A 19,655-nucleotide genomic window follows, 5' to 3' on the forward strand; every position below is an offset into this window, starting at 1 on the left:
CTCAGGTCAGCTGTCTCTGTGGGCTCCCCCATCATGATCTCCCTGGCTCATACAATTCTTCCTCCTTTTCTTCATAAAGACTCCTGGAGCTCAGCCCAGTGCTTGGCTGTGGATCTCTGCATCTGCTTCCATCAGTTACTGGATAGAGTATCTCTGATGACAATTAGGGTGTTCACCAATCTGATTACAGTAGAGGGCCAGTTCAGGCACTACCTTCACTATTGCTAGGAGTCTTAGCCGGAGTCATCCTTACAGATTCCTGCAGGTTTCTCCAGTACCAGGTTTCTCCCTAACCCCGAAATGTCTCCCCTCCATCAAAATGTCTCTTTCATTACTCTCCCCCTCTGTCCCTCCCCCAATCCACCTCCCATACTCAGCCCACCCAAACTGCTCCAAGTTCCCGTCCCTCTATTTCCCCCACCCACGCCCACAGTTCACCCAGGAGATTTCTTCTTTTTCCCCTTTGCGGGGAAATCCATACATTCCTCTTTGGGCCTTCTTTGTTATCTAGCCTCTCTGGGTCTGTGGATTAGATTGGTTATCCTATACTTTACACCTAATATCCACTTATGAGTGAGTACATAATATGTTTGTCTTTTTTGGTCTGGGTTATGTCACTCAGAATGATTTTTTTTTTTCTAGTTCCATCCATTTGACTGCAAATTTCATGAGGTCATTTTTTTTTTTTTTTTTTTTGCAGCTGAGTAATACTCCATTGTATAAATGTTCCACATTTTCCTTATGCATTCTTCAGTTGAGGGGCATCTAGGTTGTTTCCAGATTTTTGGCTATTACAAATAATGCTGTGTGGTATGATTGAGCACCCTCTGGGTATATGCCCAAGACTGGTGTAGCTGGGTCTTGAGAGAGATTGATGCCCAGTTTTCTGAGAAACCGCCATATTGATTTCCAAAGTAGTTGTACAAGTTTGCACTCCCACCAGTCAGTGGAGGAGTGTTCCCTTGTTCCACATCCTCTCCAACATATTTTGGCATGTGAGTAAACCATTACAACCAAATCACCATACTGTTACTAAATCAGTATGAGGTGGCATGTATCTCTTTACCTTTCCAAAGTTGCTGCCACACATAGGCAGGTATGCATGCTAATGGTGAACATATAGGGAGCAGGTTAAAACTGAGTTATACTGGTTAGTCTCAAGAGCCCATAAACATCTGTATCAATTGCCTAAGAAGAATACTAAGTTAATTTTTATTTATATCCTAAATATCACAGAGCAATTGAATATTAGTAGACCTGAGCACCAGATGAATTCAGACTACAAACATCAAGTATTCTGGCCTATCATCATGTCTTAATGAGCTCGCACGTGTGTCCAAGGCATGCTCAAGCAAAGATGGTGGCCTATTTTTATGTACCAAGAACAAAGAATTTCAAAGGTATAGATAGATGACTTCAGAAACTCACAAAATGTCTGTCATTCATGTTGGAGTTACTTTCTCAAAGTTCTTTTTCAAATTGCTTTTTTTTTTTTTTTTTTTGGTTTTTCGAGACAGGGTTTCTCTGGGTAGCTTTGGTGCCTGTACTGGAACTCACTCTGTAGCCCAGGCTGGCCTCTGCTTTTTTAATGGTCTTTGTTCTAGTATCACTTCTCTCTACTGACTTATTTCCTGGCTCAAGAACGACAGCTGGAGAACAGGGAGCCTGTGTCCTACTCATCACTGTATTTCTAGCTGATGCTCAGCATAATTACTTATTGAATAAACAGATTCCTCAGTTTACATGAAAGATTAAAAATACTTGAGAACGGGAAAGCAATCTTTCTCCTCTCCTTCCCTACTATCTCTTCTCTCTCCCCTCCTTTTTCCCCCACTTTCCTTCTCTCCAGGACTGTGAGTAGATGATCTCATTTTAAAGGTGCATTATTCTAAGTCACATGTGGAATATTCTGTTACTTTACATAATATTCTAGAACAATTATGAAAGCTTGTACAAACAGAAAAGCTTTGATAGAAAAATCCCGAAAACTATCCATAAAAGATATCTACCCCTTACATCAGTTAAAAATACACAGATGAAGCAATTTTGAACATGGTCATTTATTTTATGCAGTTGTTTGAATCCATTGTTTAAAAATTCTCAAAAGGCACTTTAAAAAACATTTAAAAATACATTTTTTTCTGACTTAATGGTGATCACTTAAAATAAGCAAGTCACCAGACATTTTTAAACCCTTCATTGACACTATTACTTTAAATAATTTTTAAATTCCAAAACACGAACATTCACTGTATAATACAACACACTGCTTAGCAGTGAGGTTAGTTTCCCTCTAATAAAACACTTCATGTAGACCATTCATTTATAGCGCCCTGCAAAGTTACTCAAATTTAACTTATGTAACTGAAAACTTAGGAGGTAAGGGAGTTGAAACGAAGTACATTCAACTGTAATGCTGCTTTTAAGTTGAATCTGTATGAAGTTCTCATTTTAATCATTGTTAAGATTTCAATACAGCTCTGATATATAACCAACCATAAGTTATCTTTAATCAATAGAGGTTACATTAGTGTAAAATATACCACAGCTTATCTACCAGATTTCCCACAAATGTTTCTATCAGGCCTACTACAAACCAAGAGAAGTGAAGTCAATGTGTTTTTTCTTTTCTTTTAAGAGGAGGGTAAATAACTTTACTTCCTTTAATTAACAATGTGGGACTGTTATAGGTTGTACACGTTCAATTAGGGTAAGTGGCCTGAGAGCCGGCAGATACTACTGTTGTATTTTTAGCCTCATGGGAAACCTAAATGTAGTAGGCATAAAATCATCACAAATGATAGACATTCTGGTCACCCAAATCAACCGCAAGGAGACAGCACTATAAGGAGTTAGAAAGTGGAGGTTAAGCAGAAAGGAAGTATCAAAGACAGAACAATGACCTCTTGAACTCACAGTCCAAGAACACAGCTAGGTAGGAGCTGACAAACCAAGTGAGGATGTCTTTCAAGTATAACAGGGCCTCGATCTAGCAATAGTTTGACAGGCTAAGAGGGTAAAAAAAACTCAAACTCAAGAAACAACCATGAAAACCAGTTAGCAAACTTAATGCTCAAACCCAATTACCACATTCAAAACACAGTATATGAACTGGTCAGTGATTTATTTTGTCATCCTTTATAGTAACAAATTGATCTCTGAAATTTAGATATGTTCAAATAGTCTAAACTCTGGGACAAAAACCTGCTTCGTATCTATGAATTTCCCACTAGCAAAACATAAGCATATTATTAATAGAGAACATAAGATTTTATTAAATCTTATGCCTTGAAACCACACTACAATCAATTATTCACATGACAGAGATCTTAATCTAAAAGATGGCAAATAAATCATTATCACCACCAAACCTTGTTTAATGTGCTCTACATATACTTGGGAGACAAATTTTGCTTCATTAGATCATAGGATAGGCAAATGATTTTGAAAGTGACAAAACCTAAGCTGATGGTATAAATTAGCAGAAAATAGTTGGTGTATTATACAGTAGCATTTACTACTTCTACTGGAAATTTTTATCAACTAGTGGACATTTTTCATGATATTAATTTACATATGTTTTAATGAATCCATATGTACATATTAGCGCTTACTGAACCTGTTTTGCTCAGTGTAAAATGACTCAACTTGGAGGATTATAGATTTTGATAGGGAAGCAAAGAATTTTGCCAAAACCAATGATGCACTGACCCTTTAAATGCTATAGCATTTTACTTTTAATGCAGTATGATCCTGGACTACACTGATTTAAAACATGTTTTAGTCTTTGAAAAATGCCTCTCTCCTGGGCAGAAATCCTGAGTGTGTTCCAAAGACTATTTGCACCAAAATCAAGTAGGTAAACAGGCAATGGATCTCAACACAGGATTATGTTGAGACTAACCTTCAGGTCTTCTTTAAACCAAACTGCTAGCCCCTATCTTGGAGTTTTGACTTAGGTGACCTGGGAGGGCTGGAGAGGGGCTGCAAGTTCCAACAAGCTGCCAGCAGTGTTAATCTAATACCTCTCACTAGAAGGCATCTGGTTAATGAATGCATACTCCAGGGCCTCATGCTAAAAACCAACACGAGATCTCCATCTCAAACTCCAGGTAAGGGTGAGAGAATCACAACTTAAGAATCACCACACCAATTTAGCTCTCTGACCACTTGGACTATTACTGGCTAAAAGTACCAGATGGTATATTGTATTCATACATGTCTGTGTGTGTGTATACATATCTCATTACTCCACACATACATACATACATACATACATACATACACACACACACACACACACACACACGAAATTAACCCTAGAGCTGACATAATACAAACAACACACAGGTTTGGACTATAAATCCCAGCCTTCTTCCTTACTAGTATTATGACAGTGAAAACATTTTAAAATTCTTTGAGCCTCAGTCTCCTCATCTACAATATGGGAATAACCCAATTTGTGAAGATTAACACAAATGTAAATAAGATCAGTACCTGAAATACAGCAGGCACTAGATGAATACTATATATTACTTACTGTTAGAAATATGCAAAATATTTCCTTCAGATCTGATTTGATCATTTCATTTATCTAAATCAAATTATTTATACTCCAAGGTAACAGAATAAAACCTTACACTTAAAACCATGTCCCATTCTGGGCCAGACAGCATTCTAATAATCTCACATCTATTCATTTATATAATTTTCATTTAATATCCTGTGAGGTAGGTAGTATCATTATCCCTAATTTTTAGATGAGGAGATTCAGGCACAGAAAGATTAAGTGAATTGTTCAAGGTCACATAAATAGTGATGGGGAACTTAAAAGCCAGACTGCTTGACTTTGTAGCCCAGGACTCACTGCAACGATTTCTTATGAATGAATGTTAAGGTTTTCAGAGAAATCATTTACTCTGCTAGTAAAGAAGAGTAACACACATGTCCAAACCATGGTAGAGAGCTGTTCAAAGAACAGATTATAATGCCTAGGGTACCAGTAGATGGCACTACCATGAGACCAACTCAAACCAAAGTCATTTGTAAAGTTGGTTTGATTTTCATCATGTGGACAGTGATCCATAACTAGCCAATGAAATAAACACCCCTTCAAATATATCATCTATAGAGGTTATGGTTTGGCACAATAAATATATATTATTTATACTTATTATTCAGCCAAACTACAGAGTCAATGGTGTAATAATCATGTAAGATTAACATAGTGAGAAAAGTAAATCATTCACAATTAAAAATAATTTTATGGAAAATCTGTAAAATATTCTGCTCTATACTCAGTATTGCTGATGACAAAAAAAAAAAAAAGAGAGAGAGAGAGAGAAGTTTTTCTATCCTCTCAGGAACTCTGAGCAGCCACTGGGGTTGGAATGATACGCAGATTCCTTCTGATGGCAGTTTTGAATGGGACTCTGCTATTGGAATTACACTGGCAAGATAATTACCTCCAAATAAGAATTCAGCATGAAGTAAGTTGTTATTTATAAATAAAGTATATGATGTTTTAGTTTGTTGATGTGTTCTTTACTTACTAGTGTTATTATTTAATGCTGGCCAAAAGCCACATTCAAAAATTTTTGCCAGTGTTAACAGGCACATCAGACATAAAAATTAATTTTAAAAGTGCTTTAAGTAAGTTATGAAAGGCACAACAAATTTCATCTCCACAGGATGAAAATAAAAGGAACAATAATTATGTAGCTGGAAAAACTTCGAAACAATCGATTTACAATGTCATTAATAATTCCCGAGAGTGGTACCAATACAAGAAAAGCTTGTCCAAATAGCGTTAAATTTAATTAAGTTACCCACAATTAACAAAGGGTGAATTTGGGAACAGAGTATTTTTAAATGCATGTTTTACAGAATGCTGCCAATGCTTTGAGTAAATAAGCATTAACAGTGAGAATGTTATTCAAGAGTCAAACACCAGAGAGGAGAGAATGGGGACTTGGTACAAGGTTAATTATATATAGAACTAAGCATATACTGCAGTCAAGGCCCATAGTAATCAGAAAATGTGGTTTATTAGTGAACTTCGGGCTCAGTGTCAATCTCATCCTACTTCTTGAGGAAACACTGCCAATTATAAGTAATATAATCACAGAAAAGTTTTCATTCGGCAACCGGGAGGCTGGTTTGTATCGTATACACATGAGCAGAGTGTCTATTGAGCAACAGTATTTCTTTCTGGCTTTAAGGCAGATCTGTTCAGCACTGTGTTCTATCGGTGCGGTGCAGCAGGTGATTACAAACGGAACCACTGCAGCTTCAGTGACAACACACTGTCAGGAACAGGACAGTCTTTCTAGCTCTTCTGTCACCATTTGAAGAACACAAATTCTTCATATATATATATTTATATCTATATATTACTGTATCAAAACACATTTTAACAGACTTCACAGCTCTTTAAATGCTTAGATTACAGTCATCCACTGGAAAAATTTCTATATGGAATGTTCACTTCAGATGGGTTCCTCAGTGGGATTTCAGGGTTTTGTCAGAAAGGCAGGAGTCCTTCAGTGCAATGTAGACCATTTAACCTCAGTCCACTCGCGTTCTGCTTTCAAGGGTTGCCCAATTTTACTTTTGTATCTTCTTTCTTGTTTGCTTGATTAATTTCTTTTAGTATATCCTCAGGTAAGGCAGGTTGATATCTATATAAATAACCATATGGGCGAAGATGATAAACGAGGTATTCTAATTCATACATAGTTGTAGAATCAACATAGTGAAAAGAAATTGCAATATCAGAACAGCAACCAGGACCCTAAAAGAATAACAGAATTGGACATTGTTAATAAGCGGCACAGTAGCACACATTCCACACATTCGCACTAGTTATATATAACACTGAAGCATCACAGCTTGAGGGGGAAAGCAGAGGCCCTAACCCATCAGATGGTGTAAGACGCCCACAGTTCTCTCAGTTCCAAGAATTTAAAACCAAACCTGGAACTGCCGAAGCACTTTAACTAAAACTGTGTTTTCCAACATTATTTAGTGCTTAACCATCTAAAATTCTTGATTTCTTCAAAGTAAAGGGGTCGCTATACAAAGAATAAGGCTTTATTTGCCTGACATTTTTAAGTGGATGGCTAAAATATTGTTCTTAAGCATTATAAATAAAATACAGTAAGTAAAAAAGTACTATAATTATTAGCAAGAAAACAAAGTGGTCCCTTGTAGGTGACTCCAAGCTACTGCAGGGTGGCAAGAGTTTCAAGTGAAAAAAAAAATCATCAGATATAAACAATGTTACAACAGGCAGATTCTAAGCTAGTTTTAAAAGTTCTCAGAGGGCTGAGGATACAGTCCAGGGGTAGAGTGCGTGACTAGCATGTGTGATGCTTTAGGTTCAGTACTGAAAAGAAACCGTCTACAGTTTCATATATGTCAGTTAAGTAAAAAGCCCAAGTAAGAAGGGGGATCTTTAAGGAGTAGCCCCCTGGAGATTGAGGGAGGGCTCAGGGTTCAGAGTGCTGCTGCTCCTGCAGAGGACCCAGGTTCAGTTCCCAGCACCTACACACATGGTGGTTCACTATCACCCAAAACTGCAGTGTGAGGGTCCAACACCCTCTTCTCCTCTGATCTCCTGTAGCAGCAGACATATACACAAGCAAAAGTCACCCCCCCCAATCTAAAATAAACAAACAAAAGATACAACAACCCGAGGGAAACTATACATTTCACCATCGATTCAAAAACTTCCTGGGCAAAGATACCATTTTCATTAAATTAATGAGTTATATGCAAAGAAAGCTACATGACTGTTGTCAAAACACTTTCAGAAAGAAAAAGAGGGAGAGCAATACATACTTAATGGTTCAAAAAATCTTAAAGGTAAAAGGTTCAAAACAATATGGGCCAAATCCCCAAAGAACCACCCAGGACTAGAACCCCAGGCTCTGCCCCTCCTACAGGTGATGCTATGGTATATGATGAAGTTGTACTATGTAAGTCTAAGAAATGAAACTATAACAACGTGAAAAAAATCAGGAGCTCTCCATCTCAGACTATGTTTCAGACAGACTAAAATTAATGTACAAAAAAAAAAGACCCTGAAATAAAGAGTAAATTAGATTCTGTCGTTTCTGAACTCCACAGTTCTGATCAACCTATCAATGTCTTAACTTGCTACCTAAACAATTTTGTAAGCAAGTGTAGTGGCACAACTCTGAAATCACAGCACTCAGACACTGGAGCGTCACTGCAAGTTCAAGGCCAGCCTCCTTTCTCACACAAAAGAATAGAGACCAAAACAAAACAATTAAGCCCAACTCCAAAGCAACAATAAAATCCATATTCTTAGTGATTATTACAGAGAAAAATGTACATTTTTATATTTTTATGTACATTTAGAAACTTTGAAAAAAAGAATTCACACTGCAAAGAGAAAAATTATTGTAAGATAATTGAATAATGGTATTTTGGTTCCATGCTGGGTATTTTAGAACTTTCTGATAAATTTTAGAAGATTTATACAATTTCAATACTCGCATTTTGTTTTAGAATCTTCAGCCTATTGGAATATATTTTTATAAGGGGAAAAAAAAACCTTACAATTTAAAAGCCATTATGATTCAAGTAGAAGATACTTTATTTTGCTCTTATAAAGCATATTGTTAAACATGCCCCTCTTAAAAGTACCCTTAAAAAGAAGGAAGGGAGCCGGGCGGTGGTGGCGCACGCCTTTAATCCCAGCACTCGGGAGGCAGAGGCAGGCGGATCTCTGTGAGTTCGAGGCCAGCCTGGGCTACCAAGTGAGCTCCAGGAAAGGCGCAAAGCTACACAGAGAAACCCTGTCTCGAAAAACTAAAAAAAAAAAAAAAAAAAAAAAAAAGGAAGGAAGGATATTCTACTGCTTACAGAATGGCAAGCATTGTGTCCCTTTGCTACTGCTGTGCCTGTGTGGAATTTCTGACACTCTTTATGAAATATCCTGTGTATCTGGTATATCTGTTACATGATTGTAATGGTGAATGGGAATGTGTTTTTATATGAGAAGGGGTTCAGAATGTAAAGCAGAACATCAAGTCTTCCAACAGTAGACAGAAAACGTCGTATACCATTTGGAAATACTGGCTTGGAGTGGTACCCGGAAGTGTACTATTTATATGTTAGGGCCAGAAAAGACAGCATTAAGAACTAGTGACTTCCTAAAGGCATTGCTAATCAATAACAGAATCTGAAATGCCAGGTTTGATAATCCTAGCCTCATTGAGTAATTCACTGTAGTGGTGCTTATAATAGGCATGCAGGTTTTCTCCTATCAGCAGTAAAACAAATTAATTATAGCATATTCAGATGAATGAAGCAGAGATATATCAATGTCAATATATCTCAACATGCGAAAATGGAACTTTGTAAGAAGATGTAAGTGCTATAATCTGATTTTAAAATCCACAACAAATGCTGACTTATTTATGTTTGTATCAACATGTAGGAAAATATAAAAGCTCGCGTGGTGATGAGTAACATTTAATTTCTGGCAGTGTTTAGAGGAAAGAGATAAGAGAACTAGACTGGAAGGACACAGAAGCCTCAACTGTCTACAAGACATCTGTCAATCGAGTTATACTTGGTTAAGTCAGATGTGCACATCTGAGAGAGTTCATAAAGACAATGGAAGTCAGGTACAACGCTGAGAAATGTAGATTAAGATACAAACTAGAGCCATGTTTATCATTAAAAACTGTCAGAGGCTATACTACACTGTAATTACAAGTAAATGACAGACAGATCACAACTGTTTTACAAATGAAGAAACTGAGGCTCAAAGACTAGCCAAATCTTGTACATCAAGATCACCCAACCATGAAGTGGAAGAATAGGATTTGAACCTAGTCTTTCTGAACCTTAATTTTCTCCCCTGATAACTATACGGCTCATTATTTAAATTTTCACACAACTTGCTAGCCTTACCCAAAGTTTGGCTCAGGGTCATCTCCGTATGGTAGCCTACCCCACTTCAGGTCACAGTCTCCTTGATTTTCTTTTGTGTAGTGGTTCTCAACCTTCCTAACGCTGTGACCCTTTAATACAGCTCTTCATGTTGTGGCAACCCCCCAACCATCAAATTATTTTTGTTGCTACTTCATAACTATAATTTTGCTAGTTATGAATTGTTATGTAAATACTTCTAGTGATAGAAGTTTGTCAAACGAGTCATAACTCACAGGCTCTGGGTTATGACTCTGTCATTATTTAAAGTCACATCTTTATGAGTGTGCCTATTTATTTGGTAGCTCTTTGTGTAGAACATAAAGAAACTGGAACTTGATGTACTGACTTCCATATGCTAGTGACTGGCATACAGAGGTATCAATAGATGTCTACTGAATGACTGGCTGGGGCCTCTATTCTCATCTGCTTTGTTATACTGTCGTTCTATACATTAAAAAAGATTCCAGTTATTGATACTAATGAAACATATGCATATTAACTAGTCTGTTGTTTTATTTTCAAGTAAACAGAAGTGCGACCCAAGTATTTGTAAAGTAATAACAACGTCTAGACTTACCTCTACGGGAGGATAATAGTTGTAATTCCAGTACCAAAATGTTTTTGGTAGATAACCTTTGATTAAGTGATGTTCTGGTACAAATGGGTGGAAAGTTTCTTTCCCAGTGGTATCTCTGGAATCTCCAGCTTCTACATTTATAATTTCCATGCACCTTCCCAGTGCTAAGTCTTCGATGGAGGAACTATGCGTACATTTTTCTGTTTTAAATGCATCAACAAACCTTCTCAAGGCTTCTTTGCTTAGTACATACCCTGCTCCTCCACTCATGTAGCCCTGCTTCACATACGGCTTAAACCTCCTCCCGAAGTAAATGGGTTGTTCAGGGTTATACCTTGACAGCAGCCATCTTAGATTGTCCAGTATGACGTAAGTGTCATCATCGGCTTTCATGAACCAATCAGCATCTTCTAAATAATGGTCATGCACATACTGAAAAGCTTTAATTGTTTTCCAGTAGAGTTGTTCTCTGCCTTCTTTGGTTTTCAATCCCACAGCAGGGAAGTCTTGATTTTCTTCTGAACTCATAAATAACACTTTATTACAACGCTGGGCCCATGTAGCTTTGACATGTTTGGCCTTTTTCTCTAGGTTTTGAGGGCTTGTCATAACCCAACAAAGAATTTTAACTTTGTGATAGAGGTTCTCAGCAATGTCCGTGTTCTCATCTATCAAATAAACATTTTTAAAAGTTACATTTACATGGATGTAAAATCCTAATAAATCATACCAAAACAACTTTTCATAAATTATTTCCAAGGCTCTATTTACCCATCTGTTATTAATGACTTTGAGAAAAACACAACCTAACATGACTTGACATTCTAATTTATTGTCAGTTTCATCCACAACATCTCTGAAGCATTACCAGCGACTAAGTGCTTACTACCCGATCGAATTGACCAAAAATACCAACATCCTCTGGGAAGTTGGTTGAAGTGCAGTAGTGTAGCAGGCCCCACCCCAGAGCCAGCAATCCATACTCAAAGACCATCTCACACAGTCTCTCCTCGATACTTAATACTACAAAGAAAGTAGAGGAGCATTCCTGGGAATTTCTCACTGCTGTGAACGAGTTTCTAAAAGACAGAAGAATAAAAACAATAACAAGCAAACCATGCTGCTCAAGTCAGTTCAGTTTTGAATGTCATGAGTCAATTGTTATAAATTTTGACAAGTACCCTGAGGTGTTCTTGAAGACTTTGATGATGCCATCATTTCAAAGCATAGGAGTTAATGTAGGGTTGAGATTGCTCAGATAGTACTATGTACTCATCCCCAAATGCAAACCCAGCAGTTAGAAACAGAACAGAGCAATAGGTAGAGGTAGGATTTCTGGAATTATCTAGAGCAGTGTCTCTGTAAGCTTCCAGTTTGCAAAGACATAGGAGGCTCCTGTCAGAACATACAGCAGAATACCACAAACAAGGTTTGATGAAAATGCCTACTACACACAGTACTGAGCTTAGGAACTGAAACTGACCCATAGCCTAGGTATAAACAATTCTCAGGCTGTCCACCAAAATGTGAGCATCACTGGTCTAGAGGAAGAGTTCAATTAGAACATCTAGAATAGTGCTTTTTCAAACCACTTTTCTTCTTCACAAGTTGTATACATTTATACAGTGTATATTGGTCATCCACCACTATGTCCATCCAACTCCCTAGTGTCCCACTCCTTCTTCCCCCAACTCCATGTCCTCTTTGTGGCTTTATTGTTATTAATAACTTGCGCTTAATTAGTACATATTTACGTATGTACATAAGTATGTGGCCATAGACCAGGGCTTTTTAAATGATATGTGGTAAAGGAGCAATCTTTATTTCCAATTGCTAGAGGCCTATACTTTTATAGATATGATAACAATTAATCAATAGAAAACTCTCAGCTTTGGAATATTTAAAATACAAGCACTGAATCTCTATTTTTAGATCTAGACAAAATTATTTGGTAAATCACTGTTTTACTCCTGATTTCAACACTTACTTAGTTACAGACCAGTATGAATCTATAAGCCACACTTGATAAGAAAGCTCTAGTTAATCCTAAGAAGGTGCAACACTTTTAGGGGAAAGGTCAATTAATTGTTGAAGCCTTGGTCCTGTAAAAGATTAACAATGAGGTAGGGTTAAATAGTTAACTGACTAAAAAAGAACAGAAGAAAAGGTGAGGTGGCATGAAAGAATTCTCATGCCATGGAATATCAAGAACTCAATCCAGAGCAGGCGACTCTACAATCTGTTGTTAGAAAGCATCCACTGCTCATGGAACTAAGAAATCAATCTCTTAGTCACACAGACACACCAAAGTGGACAGCAAAAACGATATATGTAGGACAAGACAGCTTTACTCCCACAGCTGGGATCTGGTAGGTCCTCTCAGTCTTTTTATTAGTTCTTTTGTCCTAATAAATGTGCTAGCACAGAAGTAGAAATATGAACAGGAACATTTCTTACCAGAGCAGAATTCAGTTTAGCAGGGAACTTCACAAGTAAACCAGTAAGAAATGCAGTGACATAGGATTATTTTTGAAAAAGATATATTTATTTTAAATGTTTGGGTGTTTTGCCTGTCTGTATATCTGTAATGCACATGGCATAAAGTGCCCATGGAGGCCGGAAGAGGGTATCAGATCCCTCTGGAAATGGAGGTACAACCTGTTGTAGGCCTCGATTTGGGTGCTGGAAATCAAACCCAGGTCCTCTGGAAAAAAACAGCTAGTACTCTTAACCATCTGAGCCATCTCTCCATCCAGTCGGACAGATGTATGTTCAAAGAGTTCTGTGTGCTAAGGGAAAAGAAACTGTGGGGCTTACTAAATGAGAGCAGTGATCTAAGAACATGGGCAAAACAGAGAAGGGAAGAAATGGTGTGGCACTAAAAATGATGCAGGACAGGGTCCTCAGTAAAAGCTCTCTAGAAGAAAAGGCATGGGCACATCAAGTAGAAGGATGTGCAGGTAGCTGCAAGCCTGACTTAGGGAAAACACACTTGGACTAAGAGAAGAGATCTTGGAAAAGGGCAATGCAGAATTGTTAGAATTCAGTAAGAACTGGAACCAACTGAGATGAGAAAATAAGTATGTCCCCCAGTTTCATAGTTTCCAGGTCACACCACTGGTTGTTAAGATAAAATAAGGAGAAAACAGGAAAACAGCATTCTGGGAGTGGGGAGGAAAGGAGTTTAATTTACACACTGAGAGTGGGGTCAGGGAATGTTTAGCATTATCCACATTCTGTGGCCTAGGAAGGTCAGATTTTTCAAATACATGTGCATACAGTGAAGTTCAGCGGCCTCCCTTAATCATCTGAAGACAGGGAGCTGTGCAACGGAGTAAGTACACAGCAAGTGAACTGGTCTGTAACAACACAGAACACCATAGATCACTGTGCAGAAAGTCATGCAACATGACAATCTGCTACACTACGCATGTGCAGCATTAGTTGATAACATACAACCAGGTTTTGATACCCTAACCCCTAATCTCTGTATGAGAGGTAGAAAGACACAATTTACTGCTAAGATGATAAAAGAACCAACTCTCAAGCAGAGGGAGCTTTTCCATTTTGCAATTCCAATCACTCCTAACCTACTTGTATTCTGTTCTGCCAAATCAATCAGTTGCAGAGATGTTTGTATTGTGTTAATAATGTCTTCTCTCATTGTCTGGAAATAGGCTGAAGATATAAACTCAGTTAGGAAAAGGCGGGAATGAAAGTTTCAAGAATTGGTGACATCATACAGACAGAGCTAAAGAACAGAAACACAGAGAAACCAACATTCAAGGGATACACAGAAGACTGCACTGAAAAAGTCTAGTTTCAGTGCTAAGCACCAGGAGAAAAGCCTTGTAATGTACACTTACTTTCGTTACTTCTACACCTCTCTGGCCCTCAAAAAGAAAAATGATTGGTTAACCACTGACAAAAATGTAAATTAAGATATACACATCTTATGTGTTTCTCTAGGGTAACAGAAACCAGACAGTTCATATAAATCCTAACAAAACTGACCCTAAAGAAAAATTTCTCCAAACTCATGTCTTTCTCTATATCATGGTTTATGAACCATTTCCATTTAAAACTAATTTAAAATTATTAACCCTTAAATAAATCTTGGGTTTTTCTCCCAAGGCAAACAGACCAAAAATCACCTTAATATCTGACACACAAGGCTCATTTCAATCAACAGGTGTTGATGACAATATACTGAGATGTATGTAACTTTCCAGCACACTCAACAGTCACACACTTCTTACAACACACACCTTACCTTTATGTTGGCTAGAGTCTGCATTGAAGTTCACTTGTCCCTTGGGGTGACTGTGTCCATTATCATCCAAATGTCTAGCATGAGGATCATTATGAAGCAGATTAGGCTGGGTGTCAACCTCTTCTCCCAACAAATTACTGAATAGTTGAGAGCATAAAAAAAATCCTATAGCTGATCCACAGAGGAAGGTTAAAAAATTCACCCAAGATTTAGAGGCCATTTCCCGAGAGTGTATTTCTGTAAAAAAAGAAAAGTAATAAATAATAATTTAAAAATTAGCATCCTGTTATAAAATTATCAAGCAATCGACATTATCAAGAAAAAAATTCTGAGCTTTAGTCTTCATGGGAAGCTGACACCTTGTGTAGGGAAACATTTGTAGAAGTATTTACCGCCTCCTTGCCTAAGCTTTGTTCACAGCCCTCTGTGAACAATCCCAAGCAAGTAGCAGGTGGACTCGCTACTGTTGGCAGAGCCAGAGATCCTTTTCATCCTTGGCTGTCAACTTTTGTAGCAATCATCACTTACTCTATTCTCCAATGAGGAGTTAGCAAATTCTGTGAAGAACCAGAAATCAAAAATGCTTCGGGCTTTGTGAGCTACAGACTGTCTCTGTTTCATCCTGTTCTTTAAACATGTAAAGCCACGTCTCTCTGAGTAGGAGAGCCTGGACAGGATCACCGGTTCCATCTGAGAAGCCAGTGGGGGCTCTGGGGAGGGAAGACTAGAGACCAACTGGCTGTCTTGAAGAAACACCATGAAGATGAGCTCCATGAAAAGGAGACTGAGCATTTCCAGAAACAAAGCAAGCAGCCTGAGATGAACAATCTAAAACAGTAGGACAATTAAATGCATGTAGTCCCTCACAGAATGGCCTGTATCCTTACCCACTTCCACAGAAACATAATTCTGAGTAATTAATACTCATTCTGTGTGCTACGCTACCACAAATAATAAATTATCAACAGTTAAAAAAAAAAAAAAGCGTAAAAGTCATCCAGCCTGGGTGGGTAGGGAATGGCCATAGGTTCTTGTTTTTGCAATGAAGTTTTATCTAAATGCATCCATGCCCATCCCTCCATTCCTGTGTATGCTGACTGTGGCTGGTTCCAAATCAGTGCTGAACAGCTGCAATAGAAGAAACATGCCCAGTAAAGCTTTACCTAGCCCTTAACAAAAGTCTGTTGCCTCCTACTCCAAAGACTTGTTTCACAACATTGCTGGATGTAGATAGACTCTGGCTGCTCAAGCCTCTCTCTGTTAACCCACTGGCTTACCAAGTCCTGCATGGCATCTGAATATCATCAGATTTAGTATGGTCCCTAGAATATCAGGGGCTCAAAGAATACCTACTGAACTGCTTCCCAACCAAGTTACTTTTTAAGTTTGCTAACAACCAGTGAGGGTGGCCTTAAGTATATAATTTCCCATTCGCCAAGAAAAAATTTTAAATGCTAAGCATCTATCATATGCTAGGCACTATCCACATATAATTTTAGTTTCCATTCTCAAAATGTCCATTTTATAGACAAGAAAATAGAAAATTTAAAAAGTCAAGCTTGGGAAATAGTTCAACAGTTAAGAGACCTTGCTGCATAATCGTGAAAACCAGAGTTCAGCACCCATGTAACAACTGGGTAGCCTGCAAGTACTTATAATTTGACTCTATGGAAGGCCTTTCCTGGCCTTCATGTGCACACACACACACACACACACACATACACACACAGTATCTCCAGACAATCTGTATTTTGAAAGTCAACAGGTAATACAGGCTTATTCCTGACATTAGTTCCAACACAATACAGTATAACTATATTAGGCAGTATAAGTAATCCAATGATAACACGAGAAGTCGTTAGGTGTCATGCAAATACCTTTCCATTTTATGTAAATGGTTAGCACAGTACAAAGCACAGATTTGCACCCAGATCTACCTGGTTAAGAAAAGTCAGTGTTTTATCTATCACATTCCTCATTTTTCAAACAATCACCACTCACAGAAAGGACAACAAGCATACAAGGAGATGAACCTACAAGTCAGTGTTCTATTAAATCAAAATGCAAAAGCCAATAATCACCGTATCACAACCACAAAACTAAAAGAGCTTCACCACTGTATTTACAGAACGCTTGACTAGGCTCATCTACATTAATCAATGCACATGAGAACAACTGAAAAAGTACAGCAGATTGTCTGGAGATACTGGTAAAACAGTGAGTCAGTGATAACTAGGAAAGCAAGCAAAAAAAAAGTAGTCAAGATAGGTGAGCCAGGGATTTGGCACGGCTCTCCTCTGAACATTTAGGGTTACTCTTCCTTCTCAGTGGGAAAACTGGTTCCAGGACTCTTCAGGAATACCCCAATCCACAAATGGCTAAGTCCTTTACAGAAAATGGAAAGGGACTTGCATATAACAAATCCTCCTACTGTACTCTCAGCATATTTAAAGAACTCACAATGTTGAATACAATATAAATGATATGCTTTTATAGTTTTTATACTGTATTGCTTAGGAAATAAGAACAAGAAAAACATCTGTATATGTTTACTACATCTGCATTTACCCAATAGTTTTAATCTATGGTTGGCTCAATTTATGGCTGTGGAATGCATGGATATAGAAGGCTGACTATACCAATTCAGAAAGAAGAGTTGAGGCGGCAGTAAAGCTAAGCGAAACTCAGTTAACGTCTTTCTAGAAGAGGTGCAGAGAAACAGTTGTGGTTGGTGTTTTATAATTTGTTTCCAATTTAAAAATATTTTGGGATGCTCTGATGCCTGCCATCCACACTTAACTGTTCTCAGAGCATCATCAGTCAGCATATGCTGGCTCCTCCTTGTTGTTGTCCTCCTTCCAATTTCAAGGACTCCTGCCTTTATGACTATTTGTGAACTATTTTCTTTCCTGTCCCGAAACAAAGCAGCCACCTTGTGAAGGTGGAATGCATCCCCAAAGCCCAGTTCAATTTCTGATAAAATCATGTCCATCACCGTCTCAGATTCTTCACAGTTGTACTGCAGGAGACTAGACCGGAAGCAGACATCGCTCAATCATCTTGCACACTATGGGGGTTTGCTTGGGTGGGAGGAAGTTGTCGATGCCAAGTGCCTTCTAAGCCTTACACATCATCAGAATCATGTCAGGAACATTTTAAAAACACAGATCTCTAGGCCTATCAATTGTAACCTCAGATGCAAAAAAAAAAAGAGAGAGAGAGAGAGAAAATTAAAATTCCTCTTGATTTTAAAGAGAGAGTTTTGCATTATTTGTCTGAAGAAAAAATTCAACCAATATAGATTTGTATAAAGAAGGAAAAAACCCAACCTAAACCTCACTACTCAGAAATAACTCCACTAACATTTGGTAAGAATGGTTATAGATCTATACCTATAAATATCAGGAGCTAGAAGAGGTACCATGGCAAACATGTCAGAAATATTACATAATAACTTCATACAGAGAAGGCAAAGAGGCTGAGTAACGGCGCTTGCTGCCAAGCCTAGCAACCTATGCTCGATTCCTGAGACCTGCATGGTGGAAGAGAGAACTGGTTTGGGCGAGTTGTCCTGACTCCATGTATGTGCCATGGCACACATGTATGTGTGAACTTACACACACATAAAGAAGTGCGAATCGTGGTAAGAGTTTTTATGGATAAACTGAGAGTTAGTGTTTGCATTTTACAGATGAATGCAGACAGATCAGTAGCGTTATCTACCACACTAGCAAACTGAATCAAGGATTCTGACTCTTATCTACCACATTGGCAAAATGAATCAAGGGTTCTGACTCTTAACCACTTTGTTACAGTTTTAAAGAATTGAGATTACACTGGTCGTGCAAATTCAAAGATTTAACATGTAAATTCTATTTATTTGAATTTATTAAAAAAAGAGATGAAATTAATCTGAAGAAGTTAAATATTTAGAATGATCTTTCTCCAAATAAATGATCCTTTTATAAGACACAGAAAAGTATCAAAACATAGTTTTGTAACATCTATTTGAACTATAGACAGCATTTTTTTCCTATGAGAAATGTGGAAATGTGTATGCTCACATCTGCTCAAACTCAACTTTATTAGTTGTATTTGTAAGTGTTTGTTCTGAGCTCACTGTTTCATTGCTTCATCTCGGGTCTCTCTGACCCTGGACTCCAAGTTCATCAGCAGTCATTTTATCAGCTCTCCTACTCGGAATTCCTCCCTCCTGCTGCAGTCTGCCAGCTGCAACTCAGTATCTAGTGCGGCGGCAGCGGCGGCACTAACTGATGCTACAGCTGCAATTCCTGCAGGCCCCAGAATGCCTACTGCTTTCATAGAGAGAGTGCAGCTTGATTCAGCACACCTTTTCCTCCAAATTCTGTAGAAATCACACTGTAGTCTTCTCACATGGGTATTACACATCTTTAATGCCTTATAGAAGTTTTTTTTTTTTTTTTTTTTTCACTCCCTGTAGACCCAAGTGTATCCTGTAGTATTGCCTTTGCAGGCATCGTAGTCTTGATAAGTTGAAGGCTGTGACCATCCTGCCCTGACTCAGTCTATTTTTCCGGAAGCACCGGCTCCCTTTGAATCACTGTCACAATTCAGTCATGCCCTCGATTCTGAGACCGGGACAGAGGGACTGCTGCTAGGAGCTGAGCTGAGGGCCTCACACACGCTAGGTAAGCCCTTTCACTTCTTATGTTGAGACAGTCTCACTAAGTAGCCCAGGCTGGCCTGTAACTCCATCTGTATCCTGAATGTGTGGTTCAGTAGTCTCAAAATCCCAAATGGCTAGGGTTCCAGGCCTGACTCATTGTTATTACGTACTATGGTAATCTGTAATCA

General features: G+C 38.1%; 1 protein-coding gene across 2 annotated transcripts in view; it reads right to left on the reverse strand.

The window, feature by feature from the left end:
* Window positions 1–2,041: 2,041 nt before the first annotated feature.
* C1galt1 (core 1 synthase, glycoprotein-N-acetylgalactosamine 3-beta-galactosyltransferase 1) overlaps window positions 2,042–19,655 on the reverse strand; it is a 40,132-nt gene continuing 22,518 nt past the window's right edge. For both annotated transcript variants that reach the window (XM_028869844.2, XM_028869846.2), the window contains exons 2-4: window positions 14,820–15,056; window positions 10,547–11,214; window positions 2,042–6,793 (exon numbers count right to left, since the gene is read on the reverse strand). In XM_028869844.2, coding sequence (XP_028725677.1) covers window positions 6,590–6,793; window positions 10,547–11,214; window positions 14,820–15,056 — 1,109 coding nt within the window. In that variant the 3' untranslated portion in view covers window positions 2,042–6,589. The remainder of the gene's footprint in view (window positions 6,794–10,546; window positions 11,215–14,819; window positions 15,057–19,655) is intronic.

Source organism: Peromyscus leucopus, chromosome 3, assembly GCF_004664715.2.
Source record: "Peromyscus leucopus breed LL Stock chromosome 3, UCI_PerLeu_2.1, whole genome shotgun sequence".
Taxonomy (NCBI): Eukaryota; Metazoa; Chordata; class Mammalia; order Rodentia; family Cricetidae; genus Peromyscus; species Peromyscus leucopus.